The sequence below is a fragment of the Lissotriton vulgaris genome, chromosome 2_2 (assembly GCF_964263255.1).
Source record: "Lissotriton vulgaris chromosome 2_2, aLisVul1.2, whole genome shotgun sequence".
Classification (NCBI taxonomy): domain Eukaryota; kingdom Metazoa; phylum Chordata; class Amphibia; order Caudata; family Salamandridae; genus Lissotriton; species Lissotriton vulgaris.
The window spans coordinates 297,922,734-297,946,468 of record NC_141688.1 but is presented as its reverse complement, the minus strand read 5'-3'; the positions used below and the strand labels follow the sequence as shown (position 1 = coordinate 297,946,468).

General features: G+C 46.1%; 1 protein-coding gene across 1 annotated transcript in view; it reads left to right on the top strand.

The window, feature by feature from the left end:
* LOC147729337 (embryonic protein UVS.2-like) overlaps positions 1–17,803 on the top strand; it is a 38,550-nt gene extending 20,747 nt beyond the window's left edge. Inside the window, exon 5 of the mRNA XM_086959828.1 lies at positions 17,537–17,803. Within this exon, the coding sequence (XP_086815954.1) occupies positions 17,537–17,803 (267 nt within the window). The remainder of the gene's footprint in view (positions 1–17,536) is intronic.
* The last annotated feature ends 5,932 nt before the right edge of the window (positions 17,804–23,735 follow it).

Below are 23,735 nucleotides of genomic sequence, written 5' to 3'. Positions count from 1 at the left end.
CTGCCCTACCACCCACCCGTCCAATAAACGACAAACCCTATACAAATGAAAGTCTGCGGATACCCACTATCGGCGTCACCAGATTGGGCTAGATCACGCACAATTGGACTATGACTTTTTCTGGTTATGCAGTAACATCTTTGTGCTCGTTGCCAGAGTACAAATATATAACACTCCAACAAAGTAGTATGATTAAAACGCTTTAATAACTTATAAATATATACAACACTCCAACAAAGTAATCACGTTAAAACACATTTTTAAACAACTATATACATGGCAGCCTGCTGCAACATCCATCCCAAAGCATTCACTGTCCGCTTGACACTGTCCCTGTCCCTCCTTCCTCGGAGTAGCAACATTGGGCTGCTTTGGGCTACTTTTAGTCGGCTTTGGGCTATAAAAAGCCTACAAAACCCATCAGCCCACGAGGTGGCATCAGTGGTGGAAGACCGTTGTGCGAATAGGCTGGAGGCAGCACAACGCGCTGAGGCCCGTTCCCGGATTACCCTGAGGTGGTGGCCAGCAAGATGTGCGGGGGATGCCTTGGATGACGGCTCCCCCTTGGTTGCTCGGTCCGGCCATCCTACAATGCTGCGCCGAAAGACGGCGTGGGGTGCCCTGGGGGGAGGCAACGCAAACGGGCCTCCCCCGCCTCCCCAGGTGGAGGCTCCTCAGTTGCAGTAGGGTGCCCCTTAGCATTTCACTCGCCGACCAGCTGAGAGGGCGCCCCTTAGCGTTTTACTCTCCGACCAGCTGCAGTGGGGTCACCCTTAGCGTTTCACTCGCCAACCAGCTGTAGCAGGACAGCCATTAGGGTCTCACCTGCCGGACGGCTGCACCAAGGTTGCCGTTTACGTCCCACTCAAGTGGGCCCCCCAGTTGGTTGGTCGGGGGACCCACTCCGATGGCTGTGGTGGAGAACTGCTGCTGCCACAGGACTCTCAAAATGGCGGCCGGCTCTTCGGATTTGGGCCTGGTCTACTAAGATGGCCCTGGGATACCTTGGAACTCGGAAGCTTGCCTGATCGGGCATGGGCCCCACCCTGGAAGACGTCCTATCAGCTTTGCAGATTCTACGGGAGTCATTGGCCCTCAACTCCCGCGGACTTCCGGTGGGGGCAACCGCCACTATTGCTTGATCATTCCACATTGACTTGTCTTTTCCCCGGGCGGCAGCAACCTTGTCCCCATTTGGTGGTGTGAGAAAGGCTGATTCAGGGCCTCGGCAGAAGGACACGCCTGTTGTCCCGCTCTCCTGAAGGACCACGGCGTTGCTGCGAGATGGTGGTGCCCTCATGCTGACGCCAGCTTCTGTTTGAATTACCAGGAGACACTGTAGACTACCAACTCGATCAGTTCCGGCGGAACCCCAGCGTGACCCGGTAGGGAAGACTTTGCTTTCCCCACCTTTGAGTCACGGTTCATGCTGTCTGTTTTTTCTGTTGGCGTTAATGAAATTTTTGAAACTGCTGAAAGGGGTTCTGGTCCAACCACTAGTCATTGGAGACATTTGGACTGTACCCTGAACCCGCCCGACCTCGCCCCAAAATGGCGCCGAGGTAGGCGGGACTCACAACTCCTTATGACGTTCCGGTTACTTGGCACTGATGTTAAGGGATATGTGTACGGTCTTTTTGCACATGACGGGGGGGGGATACTGACTGGGCATGCGAACAACCTTATTGATGCTGGTCTTTTTATTATTGATTATTTTTTATTGTCGCGTTAAAGTAGTTTTGCTCATGATACTCGATGCCTCTTGCACCGTGGCCGGCCTGTATGGTTGTAGGCCCGTATTTGTATACTGACATTTTTACAATAAAGAGTTTTCGAAGGAAGTATGGAATCAGCGTCATAACAATCGTCTAGGTTGGTAAGGTTTTTGAATAATGGCCGTTATTCCCAAACAATAGAAGACAGATAATGCAGACCCTTTGCCTGAATTTTAGATTGATTGAAATTTGTATCCGTCACTCCTGTCTTTTTCCAGAATTGTTAGAAAATGGTTGACTGTAGCTTAAGGTATCTGCCGAATGTAAGGTATGGTATTTTGTCCCATGATATATGACTAATTGGGAAACGAATACACGAAGAGGGAACTCGAATTTAGGGACAAATAAAATGAAGCATTTTTTTAATAATAAAAAAGGGAAGGATATGGTACACAGAAAATAATGCGAAAGGGATAGTCAAGATCGGTTGTACCATACGTTCCTGCAGCTAGTCTGGTACGTGGTAAGTAGAACTTTTTCGTGTTTATGCGCGCTGATGTGCTTTGAATGCTGCCCCACCCCTTCTTTTCTTCTCTGTAGGTTACATCGGAGTTACGACTGAAGAATGGAGTGGACATGGACCGCCCCGTGCTCCGTGTAGGGAAAGACATAGACAAGCGCTGTGAGATATTGCGTGGAGTGCAGACCATCACTGGGAACGTGAAAAATTGTATGGTATGACTGTGCGTACGTGCCCTGATTGTACGGTATGAATATGTATGTATTACATATGCCTGGGTCATTAGAGAAAACGTCTTTGTATGACTGAAATGCTGGTTTATCGATCAAGGGAATGGGAAAATAAGCCCGAATATGGTAACTCCTCGTTTGAAGAAACGACTCCCCCCTCAGCCCAGAAGTAAGGAATGTTGGTGTGTGTTAGATTCACCACTTCTTCTTCCATCCACATAGAAAATAAGAGTTGTACAATTGAACGTACGACCGATACCCCTCCTCTGCCTCAGTTTGGATCACCGCCTACCCAGAGGTTGGAAGGCTCCACCGTGAGTATAAGCACGACTGGACTAATGTTCTACTGGAAAAAGAAGAGTAAGTATTTTTTTTAAATGAGGCCTCCAACAAATTGCCCAGAAAGGGAAGGGAGTAAAAAGTCCGACCCCCCCAATGAATTACGGAAAATACTGAAAAATATGCAGCACGCATAGAAAAAGGAAAGGAAAAGAAAGGTCCCCTTACCCAAAATAGCTCTGTGTCTTCGTCTTAGATTTCTGCGCTTGATGTATGTACTGTCACACCCTATCCGGTATTTGTGTGAACGTTGAATTTATGTTTTCCCTCAGCTTGTGTTTTTATACGTAAACCTGACCCGTGTTGCTCTATGTTGTGTGTGCACCAAGTAGCCTATTATCATACACGTTTGTCTCTCTCTCTCTCTCTCTCTCTCTCTCTCTCTCTTTTTATGTCGTACGTGTACCAAATAGCCTACTTGGTGCGCACGTCTCTCTCTCTCTCTCTCCCTCTCTCTCTCTCTCTCTCTCTCACTCTCTCTCTCTCTCTCTCTCTCTTTCTTCCTCGCTGAAGGCTCGCTTGTCCTCTTTTGAATAAATGACGACACTGTACCTCCCCAGTATATGTATAATTGGCCTAAACACGACAGTGTTCGAACAAATTAACAGAAGCAAAACAACCGTATTTTGTCACACTACTACCTCTCCTTTCTGTAAAATGATGGAACTTAATTGGCTGAGAAAGAAAGGACAGGTAAGACGACTGATGTCCCCCAATCTGGCCATTATAACGGGAACTATATGTCAGTGGTTTTTGTTGTTTTAGGGCTCCAACGACCCCACCTCCATCGTCGAGATCACCCCGCCCACTGCACAAAAGTAGAGCGTCTAAACACCCCCATTCCTCCAGAATAGTCCCAGTTCTGTACTACGCGCCCCTGGATATTTTAAGAAATAAAGCTGAGGACCTTTTTTTTAAAGATGCATCGCCTAAACCTGATAAAGGTTAGCCATTGTCTCCAGCAAGAAAAATGTTTAGCATGTGTTCCTCCCCGAAACAGATACTTGTAAGCCCATGACAGTAGCACCTCGCACTTTTTCATAAACTTAGCAGACCCTGGAGAAAAAATATGGATCGACAGGAATTGTGTTAGAAATACGAGTCTCTACCGGAGAAGCTGGTTCGAATTTGATAGACCAGGTAGTTGATAGATGTCAGACTTCTTGCCACGTTTGTAAGGTACAGGAATCGACATCTAACAGACCTGATGATGGTAATTTGCAGGAACACTTGCAAACCTGCACCACAGCAATGATTTATGAGTTAGTAGCATACACCGATGTAAGAGTTGATAGGCATCCACCATAGAGTGACCGATAAACGTTTCCCCGACTACTTGGGGTTGGGAGAGAGAATGAAGTGTGTAAACATCTTCCCTACCAGTTCTCTAAGATTTGTTTTTGTACTTATTCAAAGATAACATGCGGTCATCGGAGGAGAGGGGTCGGACGTGACGCACAGCCTGGCTGCGGATCATGGAACATCTATGGCCTCGACCAAGGGGGAGCCACGGAGCAAAGAGACGCGGGACGAGGCACCATTCTCAGCATGGAAAGTGATAGAAAGAAGGGCTATCCAGACGCCCGCTGCTCATTGATCAGCTCATGCCTGAAGTCCCAGCCCGTCGAGCCCAATTGATGGGCTCATTGCTAAAAGGTTCTGCTCTCCTTGGTCCGCCTTTGATCCGATCCCACTCCACCCCCTCTTCCCTCGGCCTCCCAAAGCACGCCCCTATTCCCCCCCCCCCTTTTCATATGGGATTTTGAACTTGACTTGACGAAAGAGGAACGAAATGCGGGTACCCTGTCTAAAGGTACCTATGATAAGATTAGTTAGAGAACAGGATAAAACAGGGTGTGATCCGAAAGCAAAGAATGGTCACACCCTGCAACGTGAAAACCTGGATTCGAGCTAGACCTTAGCTCCACCGCCGGTGCTCAACAGTGCCAACGAAAGAAGAAGAACAATGAGAGCCTACCAGTGGTGACTCGCTGTAATAGGACACTGGAAAGAAGAACTCCCTTTTGGACATTATCCCCCCCCCTCTGACTGTAACTCATATCGAGTTGAATTCCTCTCCCAACCACTTTCGTATTGACTATCTTCCAATCGAGTTTTCAAGATATTACATCGGTCACTTCCAACTGTACACTGATGGTTAAGAAACATTAACTTTGTATAATGACAATTGTATAACATCAGCCGTGCACGTGAATATGCTGTCTAGTTTGATCCACACGAAGTCTAGGCCTTAAGTAATGTACGTAATATCCCTTGAACGTTTTTATGATATCATGTTTGTGTTCAAGCGAGCTTCCCTCCTCCTATCTCCGGGTCTGACATATGACGCAGCTGATGTAATTTTGTATGCGCTACCTCCTCGCCTATCACATCAACTACATGTAATTATGTACAATTCTGTCAGATTATTTCTGTCTGTCCTAAGACTCTGTACTGTAAAGAGAGAACGCCTGAAATCATTTACGATGTCGAGGTTACGAATTTAACGAAGGTGGGTGTCGGCTAGACAAGCTGGCTAGATATGTTGAAAAGGGAGGACTGTTAAAATCTGGTTTGCGATGTCAACATAATCGGCGCCACCTTGTCCCCACTCAGGCCCGTACGCTCTAGTAAGCAGCAGCCATTTTGAAAGCGCCATGGCCCCTCTGTCCCTCGCCGATCACCAGCGCGTCTCCCTGGCGCTGCAAACACCCCCCGCACTCTCTGACCACCCCCGCTCTCTCGTGCATTGACCTTACACCCCTCCCCAGCGCGACCCGACCTTGGAAGCGACCCCCCCCCCGGCCAACACCTCCCCGGCCTTTGATGAACCCCCTTCCTCTGCCCTGCCCCGCTCCCAAGCCACCACCTGGCCCTGCAGCTGCCATTTATTGGCCCCCTTCCTATAAACAGTTGCCCCGATTCAAAGGATCTCCGACTAATCAAAGGCCTCCCACCCCGTGCGATCCGACCAGATACACCCGTTCCAGGAATCGACAGAGTATCCTGCTGTGGAATAGCCATCACTTTCTGTAGATATGTGTGGGAACGAGCTTGAAGTGGGGATTCCAAGGATGTCTTTCCGTACATCAAAGTCTTAACAAGAATGTGTCACGTGTATTAAAGCAATAAACCTGTGTATAAGAGGCTGTTATGGCTGTCTTTTTGCTAGCTCTCTGGAGAAGGAGAATGATGGAGAGTGACTCCAGCCTATCACCCCCATAGCATAGGGATTAGGCCGATAGACAGGGACCCTGTCATATATATATATAAAGGCATTTGCGTGTTACTTCCCTTAGAGTAAGGCTTATGAATTTAAGTGAGGGGTTAGATATATAAGTATTAGTCATGATTCACTCATTTGCTAACATGCCGATCTGTTTTTTATGGAGCTATGCATATTATGGGCTCCGTAGGCCTTAAACGAGACAGACTCCATTTTGCTTTCTGCCCGGTAGCTCGAGAAGGCTTTCTAGGTCAAGAGTAATGTTTTAGTTTTAAGCTGTTGTTCGCTTGGAGAGAACCGGTTCAGGCTGACCCTTATCGAAGGAATGTATTTTTCTCCACTCCGAAGACACAACTTCAGGCCGGCCGGCTGGGAAAGTGTCCTTGGTACGGGGAGGTACAAGAATTTGGTGGGCGGCAGGTTACTGGCCGTGAATTTCCATGAAGGAACGGGCTTTGATATTAGCGAAGGTGTTAGTCTTTTTGTCAGTTAGTTCGTAGGCGGCATCTAGCCGTTAGCATCTCTGCCATTATTCATTTTCATGGTGGACAAGTCGCCATCTTTGAAGTCGGAGAAAGATTTAAGACCGAAACTCTCTGAGATAGACTGAACGAGAAGTGGCGCGGAGCGCACTAACACAGAGAGAGAGAGACGGTAGTTAATAAACAGCAAGGTTCCGAGGTCCTGAGGGAGAGCAGACGAGGTTGAGCCTAGCGGTGCAGACGTGTACTTGTGACGGCTGAGAGTGACTGCAAGGCGAGCCAGGACCCAGAGACGAGACAGGAGCCTAGATGACTGCCGAGTCCCGATTTCCCAGTAACCAGGTGATGTCCGACCAATTCCTGTAGTATGTGCACTCTAATCTTTATCTTTTATTCCCTTTGCAAATGTAATGCTGCATAGTAATGTGATTTATGTCTATTGTTAATAAATATCCTAATTCATATAGAATTATCGTGTACCTGGTGCTTATGTTCAATCTTGGTAAACGACATTCCTAGTTGAACGCTATTTAGGTGAACGGATGAGAAATCCCGATCAGGTAAATGGTAATCGAATAAAGAGGAAGTGAGTGGACCTTTGATGCCAAGAGCAAGAAGTACACTATACAATCTGGACCCATATTCAAAGTTATTATTTTAGGTTTGTCCCAAGTAGATTGCCGAAATATCATCCCAATAATGGTTCATAGGAATGTGGTCGTCGTTGATATGCGGCGTTAATGAGAGCGTCGGGGAGGATACCGACGTGTAAATCCACCAGATTGTGGCTTGAATAAGTGAGAACGTCAGGAAGGACACTGACGCGTAGTTTCGCAGGATCGCGAACAATTGGAAAAGGGAGCATTGGGTTCTGCAGGCCCGTGTGTAGACGCACCAGATTGTGTGTCAGATCTGCCCTAGGGTAGAACGGTCTGGGTCGGGGTGACCGCGAGGCCAACTGATGTGAATAAGTGTGGTGTAGGGTATGGATATCCCTAGTAATCAGTGAGTATTCTTAGTATCCCTATAGATTTAGTGGTGTTTTTGATAATATGAGCTTGTATATTGCGAGTTCCCCATCCTCAGGTAGGTACCAGGTGCCTGGATAGGTGGTCCTGGGGACGGAAGGTGAGTACGTTCTGGCTGGGTTGGAGGGGCCCCTGGGGGCTGATCCCACCTACTCAGAAAATCCAGCCATTACATCTGGCGTCACGAACTGTTTACGAAGCCTGTGTGCATTGTGTTGTTTTAATCTTGTTGGTTTGCGCTCTGCTTGTACGTATAAAATTTTGTTTATAATTGTGTATATATATTTTTTGTGTGTCATTATGTTTGCGAAAAAATCATCGTCGGTTTTCAAATTACCGATTCAGATTCCCGGCTGGGAATGTACCCCTTACGAGGCCTTGGCACGTGAGTGGGCTGATTCTACTGGTTTGAGTGAAAATTGGTCTTCATGCTTGGAGCAGGCGGAGCCTGCCGATGTGGTGTCGTGCTTGCAGAAAGCGCCAGTAGTGAAGGGTGATGAGCTTCCTATTTTAGGACGCAGAGGGTGGATTGTTCTTAATGCGTACAGAATGTTGCATGAGAAGTTTGTTCAGCTACAGAAGCAGTTTAAAGATATGGAAGGACAGTGTATTGAATTACAAAATGCACATACTCTGTTGCGTTGTCAAAATAAATTGCTTGCCGACAAACTTGAGACATATCAAACCATTGCTGAAAGAGCTGCGGTCCGTATTGCACGATATAAGTATAAACATCGTCGTGGTCGTGTATCTACACGCAAAGTGCGTATGGTTGTAGCGAAAGCTGGAATGGATTGGAACCCCGATGAGTGGGACGGTAATATCTGGGATTCTCATACTTCTGACTCCTCGGCAGAGGAGGGTGACAAGCGCGAGTCTTCTCGCTCCGGACGTGATTGTAAATCTGCTTCGTGCATTGATTCAACTTCCGATTGTGACCGTGCTCGTTCTTCCCGTGCGGATGACGTAGCTTGCCCTGATTGTTCTGTTAAATCTAAGATGCGGGCTTCCTCGGAAGCTCTTCCCGCAGTTTCTGCTCACCCGATCTTTCGACGGAAATTACAACAAGCCCCTGGTAATCCGGGTGGTATTGCTCTTGACTGTATTGAAGATTTTACTCAACAGGAGATTAGTGACATCCTGCAACGATTTAAACAACGGCCTGGTGAGACCTTGCTTACCTGGATGGTGCGTCTTTATGAGCTTGGCGCTTCCGGTATTATGCTCGATGCTGTTGATTGTTTACGATTTTGCTCTTTGAGTTCTGATTCTACTATTCAGGACCATTTTCGGAATTATAATGGTAATGCCCAGACTTCTTTGCTCCAGCTTGCGTCTGATGGCTGTAATCATAAATATCCAACTGAATCTGATTGGCCCTCTGATGAAAAGCCGTGGTATACTCTGCGCGATGCGTCACAACGTTTAAAGGAAGAAGTTATGAAAACGTGTATTTTCCTTAGTACTGCTGACAGATTATTGGATGGTCTTTTAACATCTTCTGTGCGTAATCGCATTATACGTACTTCTCCTGTTGCTTACAAGCAGGTCATGATGACATTATTGATTAACCAAACTGGCAATCCTTTGTCTGCTGTGCTCGAGTCTGTTCGTCAGCTTGGTGAGCTGGGTGAATGGTTTAAACCTGAAAGACAATCCCGACCTGAGGGTCGTACTGGTGGGGACTATAAGTTCTCTAGACGTGACATGTTTCTTGCTCTCATTTCTGATGGTGTCAAAAGGGAAGAGATTGATGGCGAACCTAATAATATCCTATGGGATATGTTTCGTAAGCGTGGTTTGGATCGAAAGGAAGGTGCCCGTCGTGTGCGAAAGAATGAGTATGATCGTGGTTCGGATGACAGTGGTGATGAGAGGCGACGTGTGAATTCTGATCGCCGTGATGATCGGCGCCATGAACGTGGTGGTTCCCCCCGTCGTAATGAGGGGAGGGGGAGAGAGGATGTTCGTGAGAGGGGAGGAGATGATCGTGGCTCTAGCAGACGTAGAGATGCAAGAAGTTATTCCCCTGACGTACGAAAGAGGGAGGATCGTAACAGACTCTCTGACCGTAACTCACAACTTTTTGATTCTGATACTAATCCGTTTCGTACTGGAGACGGATATGAACAAGAAATTCTGATACCCAAGAAAACTGAGAACATTTACCCTGATCTGTCTTGGTTGACGGAAAGCAGGAACAATGACTAGGAAATAGGTCAAGCTCCGGTACGCAGGTGGGCCCACAGAGATTACAGACCCTATGTAGATATTGAGATTTTTTGGAAACATCGTAATATCCAAAGGGCCCGAGCGTTAGTTGATACTGGGGCGGAGGCCACTTTAATTCATGGTAAGTCAAGAACATTTCATGGACAGTCTTTCACAATTACCGGTCTGGGTGGTAAAGAAACGCCCGCAGTTCAAACTGCACTTGAAATTAAAATTGGTAGGATTCCTCGTAGAGAATACTCTGTGTTGGTTGTGCCACTTTTGGAATACATTATTGGAATTGACATTTTGAAAGGTATGACTTTGCATTTGGATGATGGTTACTATCAATTTGGTACTAGACAGTACATTTCGACCAAACCCGTACGGGTTGGCCGTTTACGCATGCCACCTATTAAGATCCCTTTAGCGACGAAAGTGATTTCTCAGAAACAATATCGCATCCCAGGTGGTCATGAAGAAATTACAGCTACAATTCAGGATTTGGTTGACGCGGGAGTCATTACTCCGGTCACATCTGCTTGGAATAATCCTGTTTGGCCCGTGCGCAAAAGTGACAACTCTTGGCGCATGACTGTTGATTATCGAGAATTAAACAAACATACACCTAAATTGACTGTTGCAGTGCCTGACATTGTTACACTGATTGAGAGAATTCAAAAGCATCCTGGTACGTGGTATGCTTCTATTGATATTGCTAATGCATTCTTTTCAATTCCGATTGCCCCCGAATGCCAGGAACAATTCAGTTTTACATGGAATGGACGTCAAATGACGTTCCGGAGTCTTCCTCAAGGCTATGTACACAGTCCTACGATCTGTCACCGGCTGGTGGCGGAACATTTATCTGAAGTACCCACGATTCCACAAGTTCAGATTTGTCATTATATTGACGACATTTTGATTCAAGGTGAAACGCAAGACCAGGTACAGTCTCATTTAGATCAGATCATTGACTGCTTGCGAGCAAAAGGTTGGGAAATTAATCCTGACAAATTACAAACTCCATCCCAAGCTGTAAAATTTCTAGGAATTAATTGGCATGAGGGTCACAGAGAGGTGATTCCACAGGTTAAACGAAAAATACTTGATTTTGCGGTTCCCAGAAATAGGAAAGAGGCGCAATCCTTTATCGGACTGTTTGGATTTTGGCGTCAGCATATTCCCCATTTGAGTCAGATCTTGGCTCCTTTGTATCGAGTCACTCGTAAAAAGAATGCATTTGCATGGGGCGAACCTCAACAGACTGCTTTTAATTTGGCTAAAGAAGCTATTCAGTATGCTTTGGATTTGTGGCCTGTGAGTGACGGTGATGTGGATTTGAATGTGTCCGTGGAAGGTCTGTATGCCAATTGGAGTTTGTGGCAAAAGCAGGGCAGACAAAAAGTGCCATTAGGTTTTTGGACCAAAAAGTTACCAGAGGCTGGTGAGCGTTACTTACCTTTTGAAAAACAGCTGCTTGCTTGTTACTGGGCTCTGGTGGATACCGAGCAATTGACTTTAGGCCATGTTGTGATTTTGAGGCCTGAAATTCCCATTATGCAGTGGGTTCTGAGTTCACCGAAGTCCCATCGAATTGGACATGCTCAGGAGGCTAGTGTGATTAAATGGAAATGGTACATTGAGGACAGGGCACGTGTGGGTCCGAAAGGTGTGGCGGTTTTACATGAGCGAGTGGCGCAGGCGCCCTCCAATGAGGCTGAAAGTGAGTGTTCGGTTCCCGTGGTGCAGGAGTCTCCCGTGAAGTGGGGTAAATCATTTGATGATCTGTCCGCGGAGGATAGAAAACATGTGTGGTTTACGGATGGTTCTGCGAAGTTCATTGGTGACAAAAGACATTGGAAAGCTGTCTCCTATAACCCGATTACACAGAAATTGTTAAGTACAACTGGAGACGGTAAGAGTAGTCAATATGCTGAACTTTATGCGGTTTACCAAGTTTTGAAACAGGAATTACCAGGTACATGTCACATTTTCACTGATTCTTGGTCCACTGCAAATGGACTAGCGGTGTGGCTGCCGACATGGCATTCGCATAATTGGGAATTGCATTCTAAGGAGTTGTGGGGTAAAGAGTTGTGGCAAGATATTTGGGAATTGCTTCCGCAGAGTACTGTAACAATCTTTCACGTGGATGCTCATACTCCGATCGACTCCCTTGACAAATTTTTCCATAACATTGCAGATGAACAGTCTAAAATTTCTGAGGCAGTGGTTGACATGCAAGATTCTGATTTGGCGGGATTGGCGAAATGGGCCCATCAGAAAGCAGGACATTTTGGAGAGAAAGCCACTAACAGGTGGGCTGCTGATAGAGGAATTCATATTCCCTTTTCTTTAATTAAAGATGCCATTCTACATTGTCCCATTTGCCAGCATTCTAGACAGAAAAAGGTGCCTCAAATTGTTCGAGGCCACTTACATCGAGGTAAATTGCCCGCCCAAATTTGGCAGATTGATTATATTGGTCCGCTCCCTATGAGCAGAAACTGTCAATACATTTGTACAGTGGTTGATACTTATAGTGGCCTTTTGGTCGCTTTCCCTTGCAAGAATGCTACCCAAGTGAATACAATTAATACCCTGGAGCTAATTATTTTGTATTATGGTGTCCCATTCCAAATTCAATCAGACAATGCATCCCACTTTCGTGGAAGATTGGTGCAGGAATTCTGTATAGAGAATAATATAGACTGGGTGTTTCATATTCCATACTATCCACAAGCTTCAGGATTGATTGAGAGAATGAATGGCTTGTTGAAAGAACAGTTGCGCAAGTTGACTGATGACCGTTACAGCCAGTGGAGAGATGTCCTACTTCAAGCCTTATTGATTTTAAATAATCGTCCTTTGTTACATGCTGAATCTCCTTTGATGCGTTTGTTTCCTCCACATGTTGATGCAAAACCTAATTCTGTTGCGACCACTGTCACATATTGGGAAATTACCCCCGGTGCTTTGGCTCCATGTAGAGCAACCCCAGGCTCCGCAGGCCTCGACCTGCATGCATTAAATGATGCACACTTCCCAGGAAAAGATTGAATCATTGTTGAAACTGGCATTGGTGTCTCTATACCTGCCGGTAGTTTTGGATTAATTGCCCCTAGATCTGGCCTGGCCCTGAAAGGTGTACAAGTACTCGGAGGAGTGATTGACAGTGATTATCAGGGAGAGATTAAGGTTCTCTTGCTTAATAGCAGTGAGACTGATTTACTGATCAAAAAGTCTGACCGTGTTGCTCAGTTACTGATTATGCCTGTCTTCAGTGGTGAGATCAAAAATGGCTCTGCCCCAACGTTGCTAACTGTGCGAGGACAAAAAGGCTTCGGATCGTCTGATCTTCCTGGAGCTAAAATATGGGTGCAATCGCCTAAAAATCCTCCTGAACAGGCTGATATTATTGCGACCGGTCATGACAACACCGTTTTGGTGATGAAGCCAGGGAAAGATGGCTGGGAAGCTGTCCCAGCTGATAAATGTTACTTACGAGAATGATTAAGGCCTGTGTTTGTATTCTTTCAGATCATTCTTTGGACTGCTGCTGCAGGATGTGTCGGCGTTGGACTCCTTTTGGCTTGCTACGCCGGGAGAGGAGGGGATCCACCGACGCCGAGTGATGGGATAATGAGAGCCGCGCGGTCTGCGTGGCAGAAATCTTCAAATTTTTGGATCACACTCGCGAAGCGAGTGACGAACTCTCCGCATTTTTGTCTTACCCCCATGAAGTCCGTCACTGACATTTTAGCGACCTGTTTGGTTGCTGTCCCTGCATCTACTGAAACTTTGCACTATGTGTTTAACGTATCCAATGCCCGACCTAATGTTATTTTGGGCGATTTCGCGGCCCATGAATTTTGTCCCTCATGTACTCTTCTTCCAGACCTGGATGTCCCTATTAATTCCAGAATTACTACTTTTAATATTACCCCTGGTGATCTTTGTTTTATGATGACCTGTAATCCTAAGGCCATTTCTGAGTGTCTGCGGTTGAAACTCCAAGCCGCTACTACTTTTTCATTTCATCAACGTTTGCTATGTTCAAAGAGACTTCCTAATTCATGTCTTTCAGTGAAAAACAATATGACCTGTAAGAGTTTAGTTGTAGCCACTAGCCATTATCGTTCAATGTTATTACCAGCTGGATGGCTCTTTTCCTGCGGGAATTCATCTTGGCCCTATATTCCTGCAAATATTTCTGGTGGCCCATGTGCCATCACTAGATTAAGTTTGCTAATGTTTTCTTCACGTCCTCCTTCCCATTCTCGTATTGTTCGAGACTCTATGTCATTACATGAAGATTGTGATTCCTCTGTTCATCTTTTTTCTAGATCTGAATATCTTGGTTTAGCTTTTTCTATTATTGGTGTTCCGGCATTGGCCGTTTATAATGCCAAAACAATCGGCAAAATGGCCTGCTGGATGGTGAAGTCAATCAACCAAACGTCTGCTGTTTTATCTGATTTATTATTAGATTCCCAAGGTGAACGTAGAGCTATTTTGCAAAACCGTGCTGCAATCGATTATTTGTTGTTGAAACATGGGCACGAGTGCTCTGAATTTGAAGGTCTATGCTGTTTTAATTTATCTGATCATTCTAAAGATATCCAATCCCATATTAATAAACTCCACGACTTGACTGCAGAAATTAGAGAACATATAGATCAGGGTTTCTTTGACTGGCTTTTTAACTGGCTCCCTGACATGCATTTTTTACGACAAATTTTGGGAGGGGTTATTGTTGCTGTTTGTATCGTTATAGCAATTTGTTGCTTTATTCAGTGTATCCCTTCCCTACTACAATTTTTTAGACTTACTAAGGCTCGTAGATCAGTTAGTTTTGTTTCATATTATTCGTCTACTGACGTTAGTTCCATTTAGTTTGTGGATAATAGACTGGAGTCAAGGGGTGTAATGTTATGGCTGTCTTTTTGCTAGCTCTCTGGAGAAGGAGAATGATGGAGAGTGACTCCAGCCTATCACCCCCATAGCATAGGGATTAGGCCGATAGACAGGGACCCTGTCATATATATATATAAAGGCATTTGCGTGTTACTTCCCTTAGAGTAAGGCTTATGAATTTAAGTGAGGGGTTAGATATATAAGTATTAGTCATGATTCACTCATTTGCTAACATGCCGATCTGTTTTTTATGGAGCTATGCATATTATGGGCTCCGTAGGCCTTAAACGAGACAGACTCCATTTTGCTTTCTGCCCGGTAGCTCGAGAAGGCTTTCTAGGTCAAGAGTAATGTTTTAGTTTTAAGCTGTTGTTCGCTTGGAGAGAACCGGTTCAGGCTGACCCTTATCGAAGGAATGTATTTTTCTCCACTCCGAAGACACAACTTCAGGCCGGCCGGCTGGGAAAGTGTCCTTGGTACGGGGAGGTACAAGAATTTGGTGGGCGGCAGGTTACTGGCCGTGAATTTCCATGAAGGAACGGGCTTTGATATTAGCGAAGGTGTTAGTCTTTTTGTCAGTTAGTTTGTAGGCGGCATCTAGCCGTTAGCATCTCTGCCATTATTCATTTTCATGGTGGACAAGTCGCCATCTTTGAAGTCGGAGAAAGATTTAAGACCGAAACTCTCTGAGATAGACTGAACGAGAAGTGGCGCGGAGCGCACTAACACAGAGAGAGAGAGACGGTAGTTAATAAACAGCAAGGTTCCGAGGTCCTGAGGGAGAGCAGACGAGGTTGAGCCTAGCGGTGCAGACGTGTACTTGTGACGGCTGAGAGTGACTGCAAGGCGAGCCAGGACCCAGAGACGAGACAGGAGCCTAGATGACTGCCGAGTCCCGATTTCCCAGTAACCAGGTGATGTCCGACCAATTCCTGTAGTATGTGCACTCTAATCTTTATCTTTTATTCCCTTTGCAAATGTAATGCTGCATAGTAATGTGATTTATGTCTATTGTTAATAAATATCCTAATTCATATAGAATTATCGTGTACCTGGTGCTTATGTTCAATCTTGGTAAACGACATTCCTAGTCGAACGCTATTTAGGTGAACGGATGAGAAATCCCGATCAGGTAAATGGTAATCGAATAAAGAGGAAGTGAGTGGACCTTTGATGCCAAGAGCAAGAAGTACACTATACAATCTGGACCCATATTCAAAGTTATTATTTTAGGTTTGTCCCAAGTAGATTGCCGAAATATCATCCCAATAATGGTTCATAGGAATGTGGTCGTCGTTGATATGCGGCGTTAATGAGAGCGTCGGGGAGGATACCGACGTGTAAATCCACCAGATTGTGGCTTGAATAAGTGAGAACGTCAGGAAGGACACTGACGCGTAGTTTCGCAGGATCGCGAACAATTGGAAAAGGGAGCATTGGGTTCTGCAGGCCCGTGTGTAGACGCACCAGATTGTGTGTCAGATCTGCCCTAGGGTAGAACGGTCTGGGTCGGGGTGACCGCGAGGCCAACTGATGTGAATAAGTGTGGTGTAGGGTATGGATATCCCTAGTAATCAGTGAGTATTCTTAGTATCCCTATAGATTTAGTGGTGTTTTTGATAATATGAGCTTGTATATTGCGAGTTCCCCATCCTCAGGTAGGTACCAGGTGCCTGGATAGGTGGTCCTGGGGACGGAAGGTGAGTACGTTCTGGCTGGGTTGGAGGGGCCCCTGGGGGCTGATCCCACCTACTCAGAAAATCCAGCCATTACAGAGGCCAGGCCTCAGAGATGTGGTTAGAGCACCTACAGAAGATTCCCTGTTGGTCTGATCTGATGTGTTCTCCTCCGGAGAGAATAAACCTTTGTTTCCTGCCTTCCAGTCTCCAGCTCCTGCCTCTTCATTGATTTATACTCTGTGGGATAAGAGGCGACATCGCCGGGCAATACTTAAGGTTATTTCGTTGATTGCCTTCCTGCTTTACACTGTGATGCCTTACTCTGCCCTGGATGGGTATCCCATGGGTGTTGCGGTGGGTGTTCCCACTCAACTTCCTTTGATTTTTACGAATTCCCAGATTTACAAGGACTTTTAAACCTGGGAATGCGCCAACATTGAACCTCTTCCCAGGGAAGGCATAATGAGGCGAAATATCTTTATTCCTCCTCATTTTCTCCTCGTTATATGTGTGCTGTATTCCATAGCACACATTAAAAGAGAAAAAAAACTCTCATGATTGTTTTTGTGCGGGAAGGCACCCCTGCCTGCAAATAAATAATCCTGCCTACAACACAGGCACCCTTGTACCATGGTGCAAGGTTTCCTGTGTTGGCACTAGGCTTACAAAATGGCGCAAGCCCAGGGAAAGAGGACAGGAATGGGCCATAGTGGGTAAATATGAAGCATTGCTGCCCTCTCCCGGTGATGTTGGGCTGTGCAGCAATATGCCTTGTTGCGCTGCCCAATGCCACAATTTTCATAAAGAGGCCCCCTACTGTGTGCATTTTCACAAGAAATACCTGAGCTTCGGCAGAGGTTTGGTTTCAGGTAGAGACACCACAAGAGAAGATAGGAGGTGCAGGGACAACATAAGGGTGTCATGTCTCTGAACACACAACTGAATTGGAAGGAAGGTGCTGAGGGAGGCCGTAAACAGAAGCAGTCACTGAATTTAAGAGTCGAGGTGAAGTGGTGTCAGTATTGTCCAAGAGTCAATGCAAAATCTACGACTGAGTCTAATCTGTGGATAACTTTCAAAAAGTGAAAATAAGATATTTCTATAAGAAATTATGGATAGAAAGTTCTAGACACTCTGGGGGTTGCATGCCAAATTCACTGCTCTTTCTTCTCAGATTCTTCTGCAGTTTGATGCCTTTGATCTCCAATCATCTCCAAACTGCGCCTCTGACTACCTCACAATTTACGATGGCAACAACAAGGCAGCCCCAGTCTTACTCACCAAAGCATGTGGGACCGGAGAGCTCCAGCCATTCACCTCTTCCGGAAATGAGATGTTGGTGGAGTTTGTGACGGACGGCTCCATCACGGCCAGTCGGTTCAAGGCCTCCTACAGCAGTGGTATGGTCCTTGGTGTCAGGCTGCTCTCAAACATGGAGAAGGAATGTAGATGACACTCTGTGTCAGTGGATGGAAGTTGCAAAGGCCTCCTATGGCAATGGTATGGCACTTGTTGTCGGGATGCTCTCAGTCAGTGAGACAGGTCTCAAAGGCCTTCTACAGCAATGGGACACTCTTTGATGGTGGGGCAGTCTCTGTAATGAGAGGGAGGAAGCCACGACTTATACAGCAATACGGAGGACCTTGGTGTCATATCACTATCGGATAAGGCGGTGAATTTTAAGAACTACTACCATACTAGCAATGGTTTGTCCCTTGGTGTTGGGTCAGAGGAGGTGGGATGTCAAGGCCTCCTGAAGCAATAGTACGGCTTTTGGTGTCAGGCCACTCTTGGTTAAGGGCGTGGGTTGTAAAGTCCTCCTACTGCAATGGTACAGTCCTTGGTATTCGCCTGCTCTCAGGTGGAACGGCAAGGGATCCTACAGTAATGGTCCTTGGAGTCAGGTCGCTCTCAGACGGGGTAGGGAGGACGCAAAGGCCTCCTATGGCAATGGAATGGTCCTTCGTGTTGGGGCACTCTCGGTCAGCAGAGGGAGATCGCAAAGACCTGATGGAGGCATCAATGATACAGTCCCTGCTGGCAGGACACTCTCAGACGGGAGAGAGGACGCAAAGGCCTCTTGTTGGGACCCAGTGAGCGGTGCTCCGAGGGTCTCTTGGCATGTTGGCATAAGGTTTACTGCAGAAAGTGCTTCTTTCTCTGAATCAATAGAGGTCTAACATGGAATACAAGGAGATGTTGTGGGCCCAATACACTGACATAATCCCCTTGAGTCTGGGTAAGGAGGTGGGGTGGTACATGGATTAGTGGTGCTTTGTTTCTGATCTCTCGGCCTGTGGAGTCTTGCCCACTGATGATCGGGGTTGGCATAGATCACACTGTGCACAAAGTATATAGGAACACAAACAGTAAGTGACGTGGGAGTATACCAACAGGGATCTCTGATAGGAAGGGTCCTCTAGTGACTGAACTGTTCCTTTGGATTTCAAAAAGGGAGGGAGACAAAGGGACACTATTTACCACTCGAGGCGGTGGAAGGTCCAGTAACAGCTGAGTGTCCGTACGAAGTACTAGAGAGGCAAACCAAAAAGGGGTTGCTGTACCGTTCCTAAAGAGAGCAGTGATAGGAAAGTTCTTGCTGGCGTGACCAAGGGGAAGGGAAAGGAGAGGGATATTATTGATACCCTGGGGCATCCATTGTGTTGGATATATTTGCCTCACACACCCCGATGAGTGTCATGCTTCATCATCGGCGGTTGCTCCTCGTCGGGGAGGCGGTGCAACCCCCGACGGGCACACCTCAGAGAGGGGCTCTTTGGCGGAGATCTTTTTTCCAACTGCCTGTAGGTGAAGTGGGGGTATGTGGGCAGGGAGGTGTGTACCTATGGTAAGGTGGTTAAAATGTAAATAGGGGTACCGGAATGGACTTTATTCTGGGGGTCCCCTAGCTACAGTTAAAAAGTGGAGCTAGTTCCCTAGGTGTCAACCTATTATGTTGTGTTGACCTAGAAGATACTAGTGGTGCATGTGGTCAACATGTTTCTCGCTACTGGTACATTTACCGCGATTCGTCAGGACCAAAGTGAAGACAACAACATGCTTGTGTCATATGTGTTGTAATTTTACCTTAGTGGATCCTCCTATGACTATGTCTAATGATCAAATCCTAGGGGCCACATGAGTGTTCGGCAGGGCTGAACTACAGCGCTGAGCCCAGGGTGTGGCTGTAGGCTGCTGTGTCCGGGTATAGTGACCTACCCCTCCCCGCCGAACTCGAGCTCGGCGGGTTGCTGTACCGTTCCTAAAGAGAGCAGTGATAGGAAAGTTCTTGCTGGCGTGACCAAGGGGAAGGGAAAGGAGAGGGATATTATTGATACCCTGGGGCATCCATTGTGTTGGATATATTTGCCTCACACACCCCGATGAGTGTCATGCTTCATCATCGGCGGTTGCTCCTCGTCGGGGAGGCGGTGCAACCCCCGACGGGCACACCTCAGAGAGGGGCTCGAACTCGAGCTCGGCGGGGAGGGGTAGGTCACTATACCCGGACACAGCAGCCTACAGCCACATTAAGAATCATTAAGAACCCTCAAGACTGTCTGCCAGAGAGGGTGTTACGGCATCATGATATTCCAGAACAGAAGCATCAGGGAAAAGTTGAAATAAACTGGCCTAGCCTGCCATTCTACCCAGATGATCACATTTCACTTCTGGTTGATGAAGGTGTCTTGGTGCTGACCAGTATATAGAAAAACTCAAAAGTCCCCTACTGGCGGTAAAGTGATGATAAATGAGCGCCAACATATACTTCTTCTTCCTTATATCACACTGCCCCCTGCTGGTAGGACAGTGATGGTAAGTAAGGGCACTTCCTTATGTAACACTGGCCCTGCTAGCAAGCACATACTTCTCCTTCCTTATCCCACACTGTCCCCTGCTGGTAGGATAGTGATGGTAAATAAGGGCTAATGCATATGTCTTCATCCTTATATCTCACTGCCTCCACTGGAAGGACAGTAACGGTAAATAACGGCCAACGCATACTTCTTCTGTAGGTCATACTGCCCCCTGCTGGGGGCATACTTCTCCTTTCTTGTGCCGCACCGCCTCCTGCTGGCAGGAGAGTGATGGTAAACAAATGCCAACACATACTTAGCCTTCCTTATGCCACACCAGCTCCTCCTGGCAGGACAGTATTGGAAAATAAGGTCTAGAGCATACGTCTCCTTCCTTACCTCACACTGCCCCCTACTGGCAGGACAGTGATGGTCAAGACTGGCTGTCACATTGTTTTTTTCTTATGGCACACTGCCTCCTGCTAGCATGATTGAGGTACTCTTTAAGGACTAACCCATACTTCTTATTTACACCCTGCAGGTCTCCTACGTATATGTTGTTTCAACTGCAGCCGATAGCATACGTTAAGAAATATGTTTTGTATAAACCTGTTCCATGTTGTATTTAAACTGCTTGAGTTTATTCTTACTATATTGTCAGATACTGCAGTCTATGCATGTGAAAAAGCCATGTCTTTGTTTGTTCCGCCAACCCCTGTTTGTTTTGTTAGATGCTATGTAACTTGGGCATAGCATGTCCCTTATGGTTGGGCCACGCATGTATGTTACTCTGGGTTTCGGTGTGATAATACTCCACTTGCGCCGTTTTAATGTGTCCACCCTAGGTTTCTGGCTAATCCTCTTTTCTGCGTCTAATAGGACCCTTTGCTTGTAACCTCTTTTTCTGAAGCAGTCCCTGGTCTCTTTCAAATTGGTTGTAAAGGTATCAGTCTCGCTGCAGTTTCTACGCACCCGACAATCTCACTGTAGGGGATGTTATTATTGGCACTAGGATGCGCACTGGTAGCATGTAGTGTGCTATTACTGGTAGTGGGTTTTCAATACAGTGTGTTATGAATGTGTCCTTCCTTGGCATAAAAAGTGATGGCTAGGAATTCAATTTTATTCTTGTCATATGTCATTGTCAGAGTAACATTGTATGGATTGTCATTTAAAAAAGCATGGACTCCCTCAGTTCGTTCACAGAGTCATTCCAAATGAAAATCACTTTGTCGATATATGTCCCCCAGAAGATGATAGTCTACAACCAGGCGGTGGAATATCGCTCCCAAGCATGTTCTTTCTCTCACCATCCCATAAACAATCCCGCGGGTGAAGGGGCAAATTTGGACCCCATTGCCGTCTCTTGGAGCTGATGATACCAGCCCCCACCATGCAAAATCTTCGACAAGATCAGGTCTGTCATCTCCATGAGCATCCTGTTGTGCTCAAACCAATCTGCTGTCTTTGTTTTAGGAAATGTCCCAATTGTTTCTTGATGCACCTGTAAAAGCTAGTAACATGAAACGTGAAAAATAAGACCCTTAGGCCATGGTACATATGTTGAGGATGTCCTTACTATCTTGTATGTATGCCGGTAGGTTAATTACTAGTGCCTGCAAAAAGGTATCCACGTATTCTGAGAAGCGTTCGCTCGGGGAGTCTATCCCAGCAATTATGGGCCTACCTGGAGGAAAGGCAACCCCTTTATGTACTTTTGGAAGGATGTATATACATGGATAGCTGGGATTTCTAACAGCTAAGTTTTCGAATTCCTCCTCAGAAATTAATCCCTTGTACCTCCAGTCTTCCAATTTCATGGTGATATGCACAGTCAGTTTCTTCATAGGGTTAGTGGGCACAGATTCATAACAATTGAGGACTCCCAATTGTCTCTCTATTTTACCCACATAATCTTCTTTCCTCATGAGCACAATGTTTCCGCCCTTGTCGGCTTCCCGTATGACAAGATTGTCATTTGCCCGTAGTGTGTTCAGGCCTGTCTTTCCCGTGGACTAAGATTGTAAGGGCCCATTGCCTCATGTCTGCGTCCATTCAATAGTTTATGTAGGTCATCTGACACCTTGGTCTTAAAAAGGTCAATGTTGGGATGTGTTATGTGTGGCGTAAATTTAGAATTAGATTTTAATCCACTGTCATTGTCTGGTTTTGCTTTATTACACTTGGGATTCACATGAAAGTAGTGTTTTAATTTCAATATGCGTACAAAGATGTGGAGGTCAACAATTACATTCACAATATTTCCCATCTGTGTCGGGCAAAATCGCATTGGCTGTTTGGCTGTTTTAATTAAAATCTTGAATTCAAGAATACAGAAATGTGATACAAACATTGATTGGACTACCTGGCCCTTTACATGGGATGCCAAATTGTGAACGGATGTGCAATTTAGATCACAGAGCAAGGCTCAATAGAGAAGCAGTGGCAGAGAAACTATAATATGCAAATACAAATTGAACCTAAATATTCAGCATTCAAAGTCAGCACATGGAAGATTGACGATGTTTGACCAACGAGCATCACTCAGTAAGTGAATGAGATTGGTGTGGTAGCATCAGAAAAGGGTTTACATATATGTGTAGGTTTACTCTCTAAAAAATGACATTCTTGAATCCCTGAGAGTTCTGAAGTATCTTTTCATTCACTTCTGAAGTCAGTGTGTGTGGTTCATATACACTTTCCAACACAGCTGTGGCCACTGTGAGACCCTTTCACAAATCCTGAGGATGCTCATGACAAAGCACTTTAGTGCCAATTAAAAAATAAACTCATCTCCAACCATCTAACTCTTGTAAGATGTGCCATGGTGCACCAGTGGCTATTAATAAATAGCCGTGTCTTCCACAATTTAATTTGGTAGTAGTGACGTGTGGAGGTGCACTAGTGGCAGTTAATAAATAGCCTCTTCCACCACATCTAACTTGGCGAAACAAGGAGAAATGCTTTCTTTCTCCTCGTTTTTGCTTTTTCCATGTAGGCTGCCTTGGGTAGTACACACGGAAAAGCAAAACACCTTGGATTGTTCATGACCAGAAGGTGACCCTTCCTGCACATAAACAATCCTTAAAAAATTAAATTTTCTAACTTCTATGTGTGCTGCAGTAAGTAGCACACATAGAAGTGACAAAATGGCATTTCAGCATAATTTATGTGCAGGAAGGGACACTTTCCTACACATAACCAATCCTCCCCTGCACGCAGACACCCGTGCACTATGGCGCAAGGGTGCCTGCATTGGCGCTACACTGCTCGGTGAAGCGCCAGCGCAGAGGGAAACACAAGGTTGCACCGTATTGTTTTAAATATGGTGCAGCCTTGCATTTCTGTAGTGGCGGAGTGAGGCGTTAAGCCATGATGGCTAATGCCTCACTCCGTCACTTCTGTTGTTCCCCTCTTATTTGGAGGTAGACAACTGCTGATTGACTGCTGGTGCAGCCTCCACTGACAGGAAGCCATCTGTCACAGGTCTCTGCCTTTGATGCATCAATAAACCCACTAGGCCATTTCTACAAGAAAGTGTGTCACCACAAGCCGTTTGGCTGTTCCGCACTGAGTCACTTTCAAAGC